A 17,487-nucleotide genomic window follows, 5' to 3' on the forward strand; every position below is an offset into this window, starting at 1 on the left:
TTGTACTTTAACCAGGTGTTTACACAGGCCAAGTCTATAACATCCTGAGTATCCACTTCTTTGAGCGATTGAAGATTCTATATATAGCTATTAGAAAGTCTAATTTATCGACTCCTTCTATGTGTGTTTTGTAGAACCGAATCACATCAGGCCTTGAAATGTCTTTATATTTTTTATGAATTCTGTCCCGCCTTAACAATTAACAATTCTTCAGAACTACCACGAGCATTCTTTTTCAACGCGTCGTCGCTGGAAAAAGGCGGATTTCGAAAACGATCAATTCGTACTATACCAGCAGCATAGATATACCTATTTGTGCCGCAGATACTGTAATAAAATATAGTAAAAATAATTATAATGGAATAATTGAAAGTGTCTAACATTTATTCATTCAGCCAGTTTTATTACGACTGATGCTCACAAACCAAACACATCTAAATGCTCTCGTGGTAGTGTTGCAGAGGATCCTTGATAACTTATGAAATCATACATAATTCGTCTGCTGCCACATCAACAGGAATCTTTTATGCCCCATGGTGTGAGCTTATTTTTAACATACTGTTTTATATTCAGGCTTCCTTTGAATGGGCTTATTTGCTCATCGATACATAAATGTGTCTCTATTATGTCGTTATTGTTTGGCTTTTGAGTTGTATGAGCAAAATGAACATTATTTTGCAATTTGAAAAATCTATTTACTTGTATATTCTTTGCGATTAACAGTATTTGCAATCTTTGCTATCAATAATTTCTTACTCTTGAATAATGGGTATTCCCCATTTCGAAATGTATACCAACAAACGTTTTCATATAATTATTATTTGTAGCCTGAAATCGAGTGTGATTTTGATTTGATATAAATTAGTAAAATTTGCAATTGAATGAAACAAATCGTCAGTAAAATGATGGGAAAAAAGAACATTTGACTTTCCAGTTCAGTTACTTCATCTATTTCATGCTATTTTATATTTGGCGTAACATAAATATTATTTTTCCTCCATGTAACATCTTTTTTTTATTCAATTCATTATTTTCAAAAAAAGTATCAATTGTTTTAATTTTCTGATATACATTCCTTTTACCTTCAGGTTTTACTGTCAATTTTTATTTTTCTGCCTTTTTCTCAAATTTAGTCCAGTCATTTTCTGTCTCTTCATTTTCAATATTTCGGTCTGCACCACATCTAAGAGGAAAGAATTTCGTCAATATTGTTACGAAACAGATATAAAATAAGGTTTCAATTAGCTCCAATTGTTACAATGGCCGACTCCTAGCCATAATTTTCAGAACCATCGCTACTCTATATGTTTTGTCGGAGCAATCATCTTTTATCAATTGTAGGAGTTTTACCTCCGATAATTAATGGCTTTTTCATATGCATTATAACCTATGTTGTAATTATATTAGTTTTTATATAGTAAACAAAAATGCAATTTATGTTTACTTTGTGTTCACTGTGTCACAGCGGAGACGAATATCTACGTTCTTAGAAGTCCGAAATATCAGGAAATACTTTTCAAAATTAATTTTTTTTTCACTTTATTTAAAAAAAAGATTATTTTTTTAGAACAAATGAAGCACTACAAATTCAGACCTCATGATGGGTGTTACTCTTATCAGTGCAGAAATCAGCAAAAATTTTGTTCATAGCTTGACACATTTCAGTTACAAACTTTTAATATTTAAATAACCTGTGGGATGTAAAGGACTAACAGTGATATTTAAAACTGGTGTTATTGCTTCTAAATTTATACAAATTAAGGAGTTGGTGTAGAAGTATGTCTACATGTTGACCGAAAGGGTTAAACGGACCATGACACTGTAGGAGATGATTTAAATGCTAGAATCGTAGACATATTACCTGTTCCACAAATAGCCTGAAATATAATGAGTATTATATGTATTTAAAAAATGTGTATATATTCCAGAAATAGATTATAGAGGACGGTGTATTATACACCAGAAGATATCGTTCTGAAGCTATTTTCTTGTGGCATCTTAAAGTAATTACTCTTTTAATGGAAATAAGCCACAATTTAAATTTAAAATAAGTTTATTGACATTTCAATTTCAACTTTTGACGGAATTTTGAGAACAATTTCCGAAGTAGAAATTGAATCGTCAATAAACTTATTTTAAACTTCAATTGTGGCTTATTCCCATTAAAATAGTTATTACCAGAAGATATGAATAATGAATACCTATTCATTATTCAGTTTTTATTTGGACTCGCCATTAAAATGGAAAAAGAAATATAGAAATACCAAGCTGTCTTTAGGAAAGAAAGAAGCATAATTAAATAGCAACTAATCTAAAGTGACGCATTTGACAAACCTAGACTAATCATAAATTCAAGTGTTGAAAAAATTAAAAAGAGACTCAATCTACAAAGCATTAGAATACCTAGGTATTACCCCAAAACCAATTTAAACAACTGAAAATCTAAAAAGTTTACCCATAATACAAAGTAAGTAAGAATACCGATTGTTTTCAATCCTTTTCACCGTAGTGCACCAGTCTATCTTTGAAAAAATCATTGATTCCGTAAAAATCTTATACAGATATTTGAAGGTTCTAAAGGGTATATGAGGGGTAGTTGATGAAAAATCCGTGGAGACTTATAGCTGATTTAAAAAGCGAAAAAGTCATTTTTTTGCATATAAAATGTTTCTTATGCAGTTTAAATAGTTTAAATAAATAGAGAAAAATAGTTTAAATAAAAATTGTAGATCTTAAAATGTTCTTTAATTTGGGAGTTTCTGAATTAAAATACATAAAGAACTTACCAAGATAGCCGCAAAAAACTCTTAATTTTGCAGTAATTTATAAATTTTAATAACTTAGATACTTAGTAATAAGTACTTAAAATTGTGACAGTTAATGATTTTTTAAGAGGTGCTAAATTTCAAATAGATCGATCGAATAGTTTATAAGTTATTTAATTTGTTTATCCCGGAGAGCGATTATTTAAACAACTGTTTTTGCCAAATCAGTCTCTCTAGAAATATTTTGCAAATTGAAATCGATTCTAGAAAGGTACCTATATAGAGGTATATTGTGAAGATGCATTAAAAGAAACTGCAACATTTTATTAAATGTGTTATTAAAAAACAGTTTGAAAACGGACTGACCTTTTAGCTTATAAAAAATTATAACAACTTTGACATTTTTTATGCCAAACGTTTGTTAGTAGGCTCATTGAAAAGCTGGTGAAAAAGCATACTTTCTAAAATAAAACAAAACATTCTATGTCTAATAGGAAACAAGAACGCATTTTTGTAGGAAAAATCATATTTCCATGATTGATTAACATTAAGAGCTGAGTATTGAACAAATTATAAATAAAGATCTAAATTCATTTTATAGATGGTATATACAGAGAAGAAGTAAAATGTCATAACCCGTTAGAATGATGGTACTCGTAGAATACCGCCATGGAAAAGTGGAGTCAACTACAAAAATATTATTTATACTTATTAGCTACTATTAAATGCAATTATAATAAAATAAATTATTTTGTTGAAATAAAAAACTATAAAATTAAATAAAAAATAAATTTAAAAACAAATTTAATTAATTTATTTTTCCGGGATTTTCCGAGAGGGGAAAATAGCACAATTCTTATTATTTTGTTGCACTACCCCAGTTTTTAAAAACATGAAGGTTCTAAGTGCGATAGAAGCCAAGATATAACAAATTTTGCCAGCGTGCTTCAATTTAAAGTTCCAATCTAAAAAAAATAACCAAGCTCGTGAGTTCTCCCCTTCATTTTTCTGTGGCGGTATTTTACGAATACCACCATTTTAACGGATTATAACTTTCTACTCCTTTACTGTATATACTAGTTGTATCCACCGTGCAAAAAGATAAAAGAGGGAATGTAAAGGTAGTGGGGGCAAAAATATTGTTAGACAGGAAGTGCCATCTTGAGAGGCCACATTAAACAAGGAAAGAGAAAATCTTTCCTTGTTCTTGTTTAAGAAATCAAATTTAGTTGGGTTATGTTATTGCTGATGTTATTGTTTGTCCCAACTGTCACATGAAAGATTATTTGTATTTTCTATTGAAGTTTTTTAACAATTGTTTCACATTTTAGACTATTATTGTTATTATTTAATTAAAACTTTATTGTGTTCTAGTGTTAAAGAAAGTATTTTAAGTGTATTATGTATTAATATTATGTAATATAACAAATAAATAGATAAATTAGAACCCCTACACCACTGTATGATTATTGTGAAGTGTCATGAAATTTAAATTTGGCGCATTCGCATTTCCGGATCTGTCCGCCATCAGAGGCCACTTTTTTGGTCTCCTTTTCATAACGATTAGATTCCCTCTTTTGTCTTTTTGCTCGATGGTTGTATCACAAAATGTAGATCTTTATTTAGAATCCTTTCAGTTTTCAGCTCTTAATGTTAATAAACAATGGAAATATGATTTTAAGAATAAAATGCTATCTTGGTTCCTATTGGTCATAGAAAATTCTTTTTTTTTGGAGTGTGCTTTTTCACCAGCTTTTCATTGAGCCTACTTACAACCATGTGACATAAAAGAATATCAAAGTTATAATAAATGATTAGAGGCTAATAAGTTCTAAGTGTTTTTTAATAAAAAAAATAATAAAATGTTGACATTCTTTTAATAAACCTTATAAATGAAGTCTTAAAGAATGGATTTTGATTTATAAAATACCTGTACAGTAACTGTTTGGACAAGCACAGTTGTTTAAATAATCGCTATCCGGGATAAAAAATTAAATAACTTATAAACTATTCGTTCGATCTGTTTAACATTTTCTGGTCAATTGTTTATGTATTTTACTTTGAAAACTCTCAAAATAAAGAACTTTTTATGGTCTACAACTTTTATTTGAAACGTTTTGTTTCAAATGTATGATAAATATTTTATAGGCAAAAACTACGTTTTTCACTTTTTAAGATTGTTAAAAAAAAAAAAACAAAACGAAATCAGCTGTACGTCTTTACGGATTTTTCATCAGCTACCCCTCAGATACTTTTTAGAAGCTTTAAATACCTGTATAAAATTTTTTCAGCTTTTTTTCTTCATTGACTAGGATACAGTGCTTGAGGCGGTCTTAAGAGAAGCCCGAATCAATAGATCGGGACTAAATATCAACGAAACCATCAGTGTCAAAAATATGTCTGTGGCTCTCAGTGATTTCAGTGACTCTGAAAGTTTATTCATTCATTGATTCATTTTAAACCTCTATAATATTAGCTTTTAAATTTTAAGCCTTTAAATTTTTGTCAGTATCAATGTCTCTGTTGTCTTAAAAAAAAACTTGATTGTTCTGTACAAACAATTGTTTAAGTATTTCTACTAAACCGATCTGCAAACTAAAAATTTTCCTATTATTTTGGTATAAATATCCCAGCAGAATATTTAATTTATATTTAATATCAGTTTTAGGGATTATTTACTTCACTTCTGGTACGAAAAACCCCAAAATAATAGTAGATCAACATGATTTTTATTTGGAAAATAGAAAAGAAAATAAAACTGCATGGTTTTGTGCCAGTAATCGCAAAACCAAATGTAAGGTGAGGGTGACAACTAGCGGTAATATGGTTAAAGTTAATGGTACTCATAACCATCCTCAACGATGTTCGAAGACTGATGTATTGCGTTCGAAATCCGTTTTTATTTACAGAAGTAGTTAATATGAAGTGTAATAAAAAATTTAAATAATACTAAACATTTATATAGTACTTACAGTAAAAATAAAATATTTATTTGAAAGTAAATTTATTTATTTATCTAGGGTATTAATCACATTTTTAACATATTTGAAATAGGGTTTTATAAATTTCAAATAAAATTGATTACTTCATATGTTGTTGTGATAAAGCAAATTTTTAATCTTAATAGTTACAATATGCATATTTGTAGACTTTTATTTATAAATATTAAGTTTTTATTTAAAATTAACGACCATACACTTCCAAATATTCGTGATTATTCTTCTGATTTCAATGAAAGAAGTCTTCAACAGTAAATTGATTTCAGCTATAAGTAAGGTGTGGTAGTAATTTTTGTTTTGTATGTTTCCGACAATGACTGTCAAAATGATATGTAAGGTACAATTTTCATTCAAAAGTGGTTTTAAAGCTAATTTTAATTTTTTAATTAGTCAAAGCAGTAGGCTGCGCTTTCAGTTTCACCATTGCTTCTTTACTATGGAATGATATTTTAACTGATATCATTATTAACATTTGTTGTCAATATTATTAGTTAAGGTTTGTGACAAATTTATTTACTATCTATTTGAGATGTCTTTTACTTAGTTGTCCTTTAACCCTTAGAGGGCGACAATGTGATTTTTGGCAAAATAACCAATATTTTGTTGATTTTAGTGATTAAAGGCATGACATTATAATACCAAAGAGGACATTTTTTCCTTTATATTTTTTCAAGTCAAACTGAAACATAACAAAAAAATGATGGTCCCATAGCGGAACCACTAGGCTACTTATAGAAACGCTATTTTGTATAAAACTGTTTCGTTTGTTTGGTAAATACAGTCCAACCACTACTACAACTAACACATCTGACCCTTGTACCGTATATTGACAAATGAGCAGCTTTTGTCAGTTCTTATTTTAATAGTAAGGTACCTATATTTTGAATGGTTTTATCCGAAATTTAATTTCTGATGTTTCGTGTGACACATTAGTATTAGCATCAATCTAACCATATTTTTTTTTTAAATTTCACCACTTTCAAATCGACGAAATACCAAAAAATGCGGTGACACCATTTCCGTGACTTCCGATCGAGCGTTTTGTGGGCATTTACGATTGGTCCACATAGCCCATACGCTTATTATAATTTTTGACTACTGCTTTGCAACTTACTTTAATCAAATTTTCATATTTTTATTTTTCTTTTACAATGTCTTCTTCGACTGGATTTTAAAAATTGCTCAAGAATAAAACTGGCTGTTTATCCATCCAATGAAGAGCTAATAATCCTTCATCACTTATCCTCCACTTGTCTGCTTTCCATCCTCTTTGGTTCTTTTTTTAGAAATACGAAGGAATATCTTTTCTATCACTTCTGGCAGTCTAACAGGCATATATTTGATCCCTCCATAGTTCACTCTGAAAACTTAAACTGTTAAAAAAGTTATCAAAGTACAGGTCATGATGTTTACCTACTGTCTTTAAGTTTATTTTTTTTTTAGTGTAGATCTTATACTGTAAAATATATTAGTTTTTATTTGCTCAAATCCACATCTTATAGCCTCTTTTTTATTGGATTTTTAGGTATGTATTATCAGAAACAGCTTCTGCCTTTGAATTTTGTCGTAGATTAATCTATGGATTGCTATTTGCTGGCCAAATAAGAATTTTTTATGAATCTGATTATTCATATGGCATAGGGCATATTTTAGAGAGTTTGTCATAATTAGCACTCCCTCTTTTAAGTTCTATAGTATTATCGTTAAGGTGAACATTTGTAAGTAGCCAACCAAGCGATCAAAACTATTACGTAGTACTATCTTTGAGGAACAGAAATCCCTATAACCTGGAATTTTCTTTATACTCATCATCATATTTATTCCTAGGAAGCATTTGGTTTCATTTACCCTGTTTGGTTGTTGGTGGTTTTTTTGTCCAAAGTATGTTTGTTTCAAATTCTATTTTTTCTAGACGCTTTAGTGTGAAGAGATGTAAAAAAGACGTCTACGGAACTTTCTAATTATTCTGGTACGCCTAAAAGTAGATTATTATGGATAATTTGACTCCTCCGTAATCACATTCAATATCTGATGCATCGGATACATTAGAACTCTCAGAGGGGATATCTTCATATAAAGCGTAGGCGCCATTACTGCTTATTTCATTTATGTTAATCCGTTATCCATTTCTTATTTGTAACAAAACATTTTGCATCAGCCCTAGTGGTCTAGTGGTTCCATATGGAACCACCATTGAAAATACAAAAAATATCAGCTTTCAATATGAAAAATTAATATTTTACGAAAATATGCGTAAATATAAATGTTATAGAATAGAAATATGCTTTATTGTCACTGAAAATTGTACAATTTCATGGACAAAGCTTACAAAAAGAAAAATAACAATAATAATTTAGAATTTACTGAAATTACGTAAATGGTCAATATCACAAAATAAAAGATAATAAAATACACAATCCATTGCAAAATATAAATAAATTGCAGATTACATAATAAAACCTTACGAACTACTAAGTTTGAGTTGCTGCATGTGATACCCAAATATATATATATATATATATATATATATATATATATATATATATATATATATATATATATATATATATATATATATATATATATATATATATATATATATATCGGCCTAACAGCTTAAATACGCGCGATAACGCGAAACGATTGCCGGCAACATGGCGACCCCTGCTTCAGCGACCTCCCGCCCACACCGCTCAGGCCACGTCAGTTCAGACCACGTCAGCGCATACAGCGAGTATAAAAGCAGCCACACAGGGTAAGAGCGGTTGTCACTCGACACTGAGGAGTAGGTAGATTGAGACCTTAGTGCCGAGAGACAGTTCTTTATACAGAACACGATACTGGTACGTCTCGAGTGAGGGGAGTAGGCAGATTAAGACCCCGAACTCGAACGGAACCGTATCACTCTTGATAATGGCTCCAAAATGGGTGCCGAAACGTCGAGTAATAAATTCTCAACGCGGTTCTTCCCGAGAACTAAGTGATTTTCATATATATATATATATATATATATATATATATATATATATATATATATATATATATATATATATATATATATATATATATATATATCTTCTTCTTCTTCTTCTCGTGCCACTCCTAGCTGAGATTGGAAATCATCATGGCCACTGCGACTTTGTTAGCAGCGCGCCTAAAAAGTTTAATCGAACTACACCCGAACCATTCACGTAGATTACGAAGCCACGATATTTTTCTTCTTCCCACACTTCTTTTGCCCTTAATTTTGCCCTGCATGATATTTCTTAAAAGTTCGTACTTTTCATCTCTCACAATGTGCCCCAAGTATTCCATCTTTCTAGTTTTTATCTCATTTAGAATTTCGCATCTTTTGTCTAAAGTTTGGAGTACTTGCGTGTTAGTGACGCGGTCCATCCATGATATTCTGAGAATGCGCCTACAGCACCACATCTCGAAAGCTTCGATGTTTTTTGTGGTCAACTGTTTTAGTGTCCAAGCCTCTACTCCATACAACAGGGTAGAAAAGACATAATACCGCAGCATTCGTATTCGTAACTTTATATTGATATCACGATTGCAAAAGAGTTTGCGCATTCTATTAAAGACTGATCTAGCGATTTCTATTCTACATCTAATCTCTTTTGTTTGATCAGTATCGTCTGTGATCCAAGCACCTAGATATTTATAACAGGACACACGCTCAATCGTTGTATTGTCTATTACAAGATTAGCTCTAATGTTCTTTGATTTCGTGATTACCATAAATTTAGTTTTTTTCAAATTAATTTTCAAGCCGTAACTGTTACAGTATATATTGAGACTTTGAACGAGATGTTGTAGTTCTACTAGCGTTCCCGTTAGGAGAACCGTATCTTCAGCATACCTTATATTGTTGATCGTCTCACCATTTATTATCAGACCAAGATCTTCTTCCTCGAGTGCTTGTTCACAAATAGCTTCACTATACAGAATAAATAAAAGTGGCGACAAGATGCATCCCTGCCGGACTCCTCGACTGATTTGAATTTCTTCTGTTAGCCTACCCTCAACCTTCACATTTGCTGTTTGATTCCAATATAGGTTGCATATAATTCGAATATCTCGGCTGTCTATATTTTTCTTAATTAGAATTTGTCTTAGTGGTTCATGTTGTACTTTGTCAAAGGCCTTTTCGAAATCAATAAAGCAGGTGTAAATTTCTTGGTTCATGTCTAAGCATCTCTGTGAGAGAACGTTCATTGCAAACAGAGCCTCCCTTGTACCCAGCCCTTTTCTGAATCCCATCTGAGTGTTACTGATGTCTACGTCTAATTTCCTATAGATCCTATTATGGATTATTTTCAGGAACAGTTTTAGAGCATGACTTATCAAAGCTATCGTGCGATATTCGCTGCATTCCCTTGTATTTGCCTTTTTTGGCAGTAGTATAAAGGTCGAACGGAGCCATTCCCTAGGTATTATTCCAGTTCTATATATTGTGTTAAATAGATCTAGGAGTATTTTAATAGATTTATCGTCCATAAGTTTGAGCAGTTCTACGGGAATTTCATCAGGACCGGGGGCCTTACCACTTTTCGCTTGTTTGATTGCATAATCTATTTCTTCTCTGATTATATCAGGCCCTGTATCATCTGTATATTCGTTTGAGATTTCTTGTCTATCTTTGTCATCAAAAAGTTGTGATATGTATTCTGTCCATCGATTCATTTTTTGTTGTAAATCTGTTATGAGTAAACCATCTGTATCTTTGATCTGTCCTGTCTGTGTTGTTCTTCTCCTTCCTGTCATTTCTTTAATCTTTTTGTGTACATTAAAAAAGTCATATTTTCGCTCCAGTTGTTCCAACTCCTGGCATTGCTCACTTAGCCATCTTTCTCTAGCTTCTCTTATTTTCTTTTTTATCAGTTTATCTGTTTCTTTGTATCTTATCGGATTATTTGTTTTGTGTACCCTTCTTTCACACATCAACAGTATTTCCTCATTCATCCATTCTTTATGTTTCCTTTCTTTCGGTGTTAAATTTTCTCTCCCTGCCAGCATTACGGCATGTTTAATATTCTCCCATTTTTGGTCTATGTTATCAGTATTTCTATTCAGTTTCTCTATATTTTGTAAATTTTCTTTGATGTTCACTATTGTTTTCTCTTTTATATGTTGTTCACTCAGTCTTCTCACGTCAATTTGTTTCTGTATGTGTTTTTGAATGATCTTTAGATTTATTCTTAATGTGACTACTACAGGATTGTGATCCGAGCCTATATCTGCTCCTGGGTAGGTTTTAGCTGAGAGTATAGAGTTGCGGAATCTTTGTCTAACAAGGACAAAGTCAATTTGATTTCTGACTACTCTACCTTTGGTGTCACTCGGAGATTTCCATGTGTACAGTCGTCTGTTAGGTAACTTGAAAAGAGTGTTAGCAACTACTAACTCCTCCGCTTGACAAAATTGTACCATACGGTCTCCTCGTTCGTTTCGTTCTCCTAATCCATAGTCACCCACGTAACCGTCCACACATCCATGTCCAATTTTGGCATTAAAATCGCCCATTACTACTGTAGTGTGATGTTTCTTCATTGATTTTAGAATTTGTTCCAGATCGTAGTAGAAACTTTCAATTTCATCATCATCTTTATCAGCCGTAGGAGCATATACTTGTATAATATTTATAATTTGTTTATTTGACTGAAGTTGTAGTGCCATTATTCTATGAGAGAAGGGAGTAAAGCTTGTTACACAGTTACTGATTTTCTTTGATACCAAGACAGCGACACCGTAACGATGAGTTGAACTGATGGTGCCTGAATAATAAAGTGTTCCACTATTATTCGTGCATTTTCCTGATCCTGGCCACTGTACATCACTTATACCTAGGACATCAATTTTAAGGTTTTCCATTTCAAGGGCTACATTAGTTAATTTACCTGCTGCAAAGAGGCTTCTTACATTCCACGTCGCTATTCTTAATATCTTAAGGTGATTGACATTACTTACACAGGGATTTCGCTGGTTCATGACTTGAGAGGCCCTATGGTCTGTCTGTGGTTTTCCTCTCCTGCCGGATCTTGGGTTCCGAGGTCCATGATCAGTAACATGAGTGATTGATGTGACATTTGCCATCATGATTATACTAGGGAATCTTAAAGATCATTAATACAGTGGTTTCCCGTTGCCTTCTGTATCCTTACGCCGTTGACCATTCCTTGATTCATCCGCCTTCGAGACAGATTTCTCTGTCTCAGGACAAAAGAGTGCCCTACCACTTACCCACTCTTCCGCCCGAAGCCGTTGGTAGGTAAGTGGGGGATTGCTTATACCGGCAATCGCTCGGTGGAATTGTCGCCATATCTGGCTACCCTCACTTAGTTTAGCCTGCAGACCAATGCAGTTGCCCGGGGTGTGGCACGTGGAGCCATAAGTGAGAGTTAGTTGTCTTATGAGGACCAGTTATCAAGAACCATCTCCCGTCTATGACGCTCGATGTGGTCGTTCCGATAAAAGGTGCTACCTCTATAACACAACTCTACACCCCAATATATATTTATATATATATATATATATATATATATATATATATATATATATATATATATATATGTATATATATATGTATATATATATATATATATGTATATATAAGAATAAGAAAAAAGATGTTTATATAAATAAAATAAAATAAAAATAACATGTTTCCCTGGACATGTTACAAATGGCCTAGTTAATGTAAATTCCCTTTTACATCATCGGACTGGGAATATTCACCATGATGCTTGGAAATTATGTGACAGGTTTGGAAGAAATATTATTAATTTAGAAATTAAAATCGCTTTTGCTGATATAAACTTTTTTGAAAGAAAATTACATGAGTTACGTACCAAGGCTTACAATATCTTAAATTTCCACACATTTAATGAATTTAATCGTAGACAAAGAATTAAATACAACACAGAATTTCATAAAATCAATAAAATACAAATTAATAAGTTCAATAAATTAAAAATAGAAGCTTTTGATAAGATAAAATTTCAAGAAAAATGGTTTAAAAATCTAACATCTGTTCATTTTCCTTTTGAAATTAAAAAATTTTAAGCATTAGGACTTAAATTTTCTTTATGTCCTTCCAAATCTGATATTAGAGTTCCTAATTTACTTTCTGATATTGAATCAATAATCAGACCACTTAATGATAGTCAAAAAGATGTTGTTAGATCTAAATGTACAAACGTTATTACAAACTTTTTGCATAGAGAAGTCAAAGATCATTTTTTAAATAAATACTATATGCAAACTAAACTTTTTCTTAAAAACCATCCTGAAATTTATATTGTCAAAAGCGATAAAGGTAACGTAACTGTTGTAATGTACAAAGAGGATTATCTACAAAAAACTGGAGAACTCTTAAATGATACTAAGTATTACACCACACTTGGAAGGAGTCCTGTTTGTACTTTGCAACAAAAAGCAAATTGTCTAGTATCTAAATTAAACATAAAGAAATTGATTGATAATAAAAAAGCAAAAGAGCTCAAAATTTTTAATTCTATTGCTCCACGGTTTTATGCTCTGCCAAAAATACATAAACCAACTTTATCTATGAGACCAATTGTTTCATCTTTATGCCCTCCTAATGGACCAATAGCACAGCTCCTCCCTGACATCTTAACTAATGCTTATAATTTAAACAACAATTTTTACATTAAAGATTCATTTGATTTTAGTTCTTTCATTAATAATTTCCAATTACCACAAAATTATGTTTTAGTTAGTTTTGATGTAACATCTCTTTTTACTAATTTGCCTTTAGATTTAATCATAAGTAGTGTTGAAAAACATTGGAATGAGATTTCACAACACACTAATATTGACTTATTACATTTCAAAACACTTATCAACTTTGTTTTTGATTCTAATATTTTTATATTTAATGGTGTATTTTATAAACAAATTTTTGGTAGTCCTATGGGATCTAGTCTTTCACCCATTCTAAGTAGCTATGTCATGGATGATGTTATCAGTGATTGTATCAGTAATTGCACTTTTTTCATTCCTTTTATTAAGAGATATGTAGATGATTTAGTTTTGGCACTTCCTAAACACAAAATTCATGAAACAGTCAACATTTTCAACAGTCATAATCAACATATACAATTTACAGTTGAGGAAGAGGTAGATAATTCTCTACCATTCCTTGACATGAGAATTGTAAGAAATACAGACAATATGTTGAAAACCAGATGGTTCAGAAAACCCATATGTAGTAACAGATTTATAAGCTATTACTCTCACCATCCAAATAAGATGAAAATGAACCTTATAACAGGATTAAAAGAACGTGTTTTAAAACTTTCTCATCCAGATTATCTACAAGAAGATCTTCAATTATTAAAAAATATTCTAATTGAAAACTCTTATCCTCCAGATATGCTACATAGGATGCTTTTTTCTAATATTGGTAATATAAATAATTTAACACCATTTTTTGCTCAATCTCAAAACATTGTATCCAACAATCAGAACATCTATTATCATTCACTACCTTTTATACCATCATTAACACCTAAATTAATACAAACACTAAAGGTTATTGACAATATAAAAATAGCAACAAAGAACATCAAAACTATTTCATCTTTATATTCTAAAACTAAATATCCTATAGACAAATTTGAAAAAACGAATTTAGTATACAGCATTAGTTGTAAACTCCATTCGCTTAGCTCGGGCATATTTTGACAGATTCATTGTCGGAAACCTACAACACAACAATTCCTACTTCTCAGTATTAATAGCTCAAGTATCCTACTATTACAGACTTCTTTCTTTAAAAAAAGAAGAATTATTCTAAATAGTCGAAGTGTATACTAAACTCATCAAATTTTGGATAGTCTATATTTAAAAAATATATATTTAGTTGTTATAATTTAACATAACTATTTATTATATGGTGCAGATAAATAAATATTGATTGTCGGTAATTCGCAAAGTTCTATTTTATTTACTATTTAGTTTGTTTACTATTAATATTGGCTATGAGTACGTGTGCTTGGTTGTATAACAATTTCCAGCCACTTTTAGTCTGTCAAAAAGTAACTAACTTCGCAAAAAAATAATTACTAAATTCACTAGACAGTTCGGACTGGGAATAGCGAACCGAGTTTACTCAGTGTGAGGCTGAATATGTTGGTGAGACCGGAAGAAATCTTTCAAATCGCATTATTTCTCACAAAAGTGATTGCAGAATTAAAAAACCATCTTGTGCTTTGGCAGAACATGTAATCGATAAAGACCATATTATGGATTTTGATAACATTAAAATTTTATGTAGTGAAAGTAATAAATTTAAAAGGACTTTTTTGGAAATGGTTTGTATTAGCAAAAATGATAAAAGTTTAAACAAAAGATCAGAAATTCAAAATTTAAGCAAAATTTATAATTATATTCTTTCTTTATGATTTATATATAAAACTTGTAAAATGTCATATTTAATTCTCCATATATCTGTCACATTTCTTTCAGACATCTGTCAACGGTAAATAAATCTTCTTCTTTTTGTTACTAAACAAAAAAGAATGTTTAAACGAAATTTTACTTTTGGCAATATAATTGTCAAAAATAAAAATTTGATGTTGGCATTTATGACATTGAGGCTATTTGTAATTGGTTGCTATTTGAACTTATTTATAAATTCAATTATTTTTATATTAAAAAAATGTTTTCAAAATTATAAAAAATTTAATAATTAAGATTAATAAAACATTTTTGTATTAAATATTTTGAAGATGTAAGCAGTAATTTTTACTTACCAAACTAATTTTTATCTGGTAAGTTAACAAAAATTGTTTTTTCTTTTTAGTTCAACCTTGTAAGTTTTTTGTCTTTTTTAGCTCTTGATAATAATTGTAAACACAATTGAAAGCTCGAGAATTAAAAAAATAGTTAACCAATAGCCCTTTTATTGACTCCAACCCATCCAAAACAGTTATATATATATATATATATATATATATATATATATATATATATATATATATATGTATATATGTATATATATATATATATATATATATATATATGTGTATATATATATATATATAAATACTTTACTACTTGTACATAAACATATTGTAATTTCTTAGTTATTAGTTAAGAAATTCTTCCACTGAGTAATATGGTCTGTCAAATAGATAGGCTTTTGTTGTCACTTTACGGAACTTAAGGAAAGAAGTTGCAGATTTAAGTTGCAAAGGTAGATGGTTGTATAATTTTTTTGCCGAATATAATACAGATTTCTTTACTAATTCATTGGAGGGGATCGGTAAATACACATCGAAGGATAAATTTCTGGTGGAGTAGCCATAATTAGGTCTTGTTGGAAAAACACGTAGGTGTTTACGAATTAAGCAAACAGTTTCTAAAATATATAAAGGGGGAAGTAGCTTCTGCAATGTGTTATTCTAAGGCCAAAAAGATGCCGTATTGCTCTTTTTTTGTAATTTAAAAATAATATCAGATTGGGCAGCTGTACTGGAACCCCAAAAAGGAATACCATATCGACGATAAGACTCGAACAAAGAAAAATATGTAATTTTGGAAGATGCTAAGTTGATTTCCTTCGAAGCACATCTTATTGCATAGCAGGCTGAGGCTAGTTTCTTACTTAACAAATCGATATGAAGGGACCATTTATGGTTGCTGTCTATAAAGATGCCAAGAAATTTTACAGAATCAACGATACTGAACTGGCTGTTATTAAGAACCAATGGTTAAAGAGCTTCTATATAGGATAATGCTACTGTTTTATCCACGTTAACAGAGAGTAAATTAGAGCCGGACCAGGTTTTTAGTTTAAGTAGATCAGAAATTATATTAACGGAAACAATAGTGAAAAAGGGACTACGCCAGGGAGACGCTCTATCATGCATCTTGTTCAACATCGTACTCGAGAAAACACTGAGGGACACAACAGTCAATACACGAGGAACAATCATTAATAAAAGCGTGCAAATACTAGCATTTGCAGATGATGTTGACATAATCGCAAAATCAAGAATAAAAATGATAGAGGCATACAACCAAATAGAACGAGCTGCACAAAATAGTAGTCTTAAAATCAATCAGACCAAAACAAAATATATGCAGGTAAGTAAAAACGCAGAAATAAGGCAGCCACAAAATATAATAATTGGAGAATACAACATAGAGGGGATAAAAAACTTTATATACTTGCGATCCCTAGTCACGTCTGATAATAACATTACGGAGGAAGTGAAGAGGCGAATATTTATTGCAAATAAATGTTACCATGGCTTAATTAGGCAACTAAGATCAGATAACGTCGCAATAAAAACTAAATGCCGAATATATAAAACCCTAATAAGACCCGTACTCACATACGGCTCAGAAATCTGGACACTCACTAAAAGAGAGGAAACGTTGTTAGCCACTTTCGAAAGAAAAATCTTGCGACACATGTATAAGGGCACAAAGGAAAACGGAATATGGCGAAGAAGATACAACTCTGAACTATACAAAATATACCAGGACCCGGATAATATAACATTAATTAAAATAGGACGGCTGCGTTAGATAGGACATGTAGAAAGAATGGAAAAAGGCGAAATACCAAACAAAATATCCAAACAGATGCCAGTAGGAAAAAGAACAAGAGGAAGACCGAAGCTGAGTTACTTAGAACAAATAGAAAATGATATAACAACCCTAAAAATAAAAAACTGGAGAAAAGA

At 31.0% G+C, this 17,487-nt stretch overlaps 1 protein-coding gene across 34 annotated transcripts in view; it reads left to right on the forward strand.

The window, feature by feature from the left end:
* Positions 1 to 17,487, forward strand: part of LOC140445580 (uncharacterized) — a 538,348-nt gene that overhangs the window by 196,399 nt on the left and 324,462 nt on the right. The window contains exon 5 of one of the 34 annotated variants that reach the window (XM_072537737.1): positions 5,428 to 5,720. The exons of the other annotated variants lie outside the window; for them this stretch is intronic. Coding sequence (XP_072393838.1) covers positions 5,428 to 5,684 — 257 coding nt within the window. The 3' untranslated portion in view covers positions 5,685 to 5,720. Of the gene's footprint in view, positions 1 to 5,427; positions 5,721 to 17,487 lie in introns of those variants that run through there. 34 annotated transcript variants of the gene reach the window in all.

This window comes from Diabrotica undecimpunctata, chromosome 7 (assembly GCF_040954645.1).
Source record: "Diabrotica undecimpunctata isolate CICGRU chromosome 7, icDiaUnde3, whole genome shotgun sequence".
Classification (NCBI taxonomy): Eukaryota; Metazoa; Arthropoda; class Insecta; order Coleoptera; family Chrysomelidae; genus Diabrotica; species Diabrotica undecimpunctata.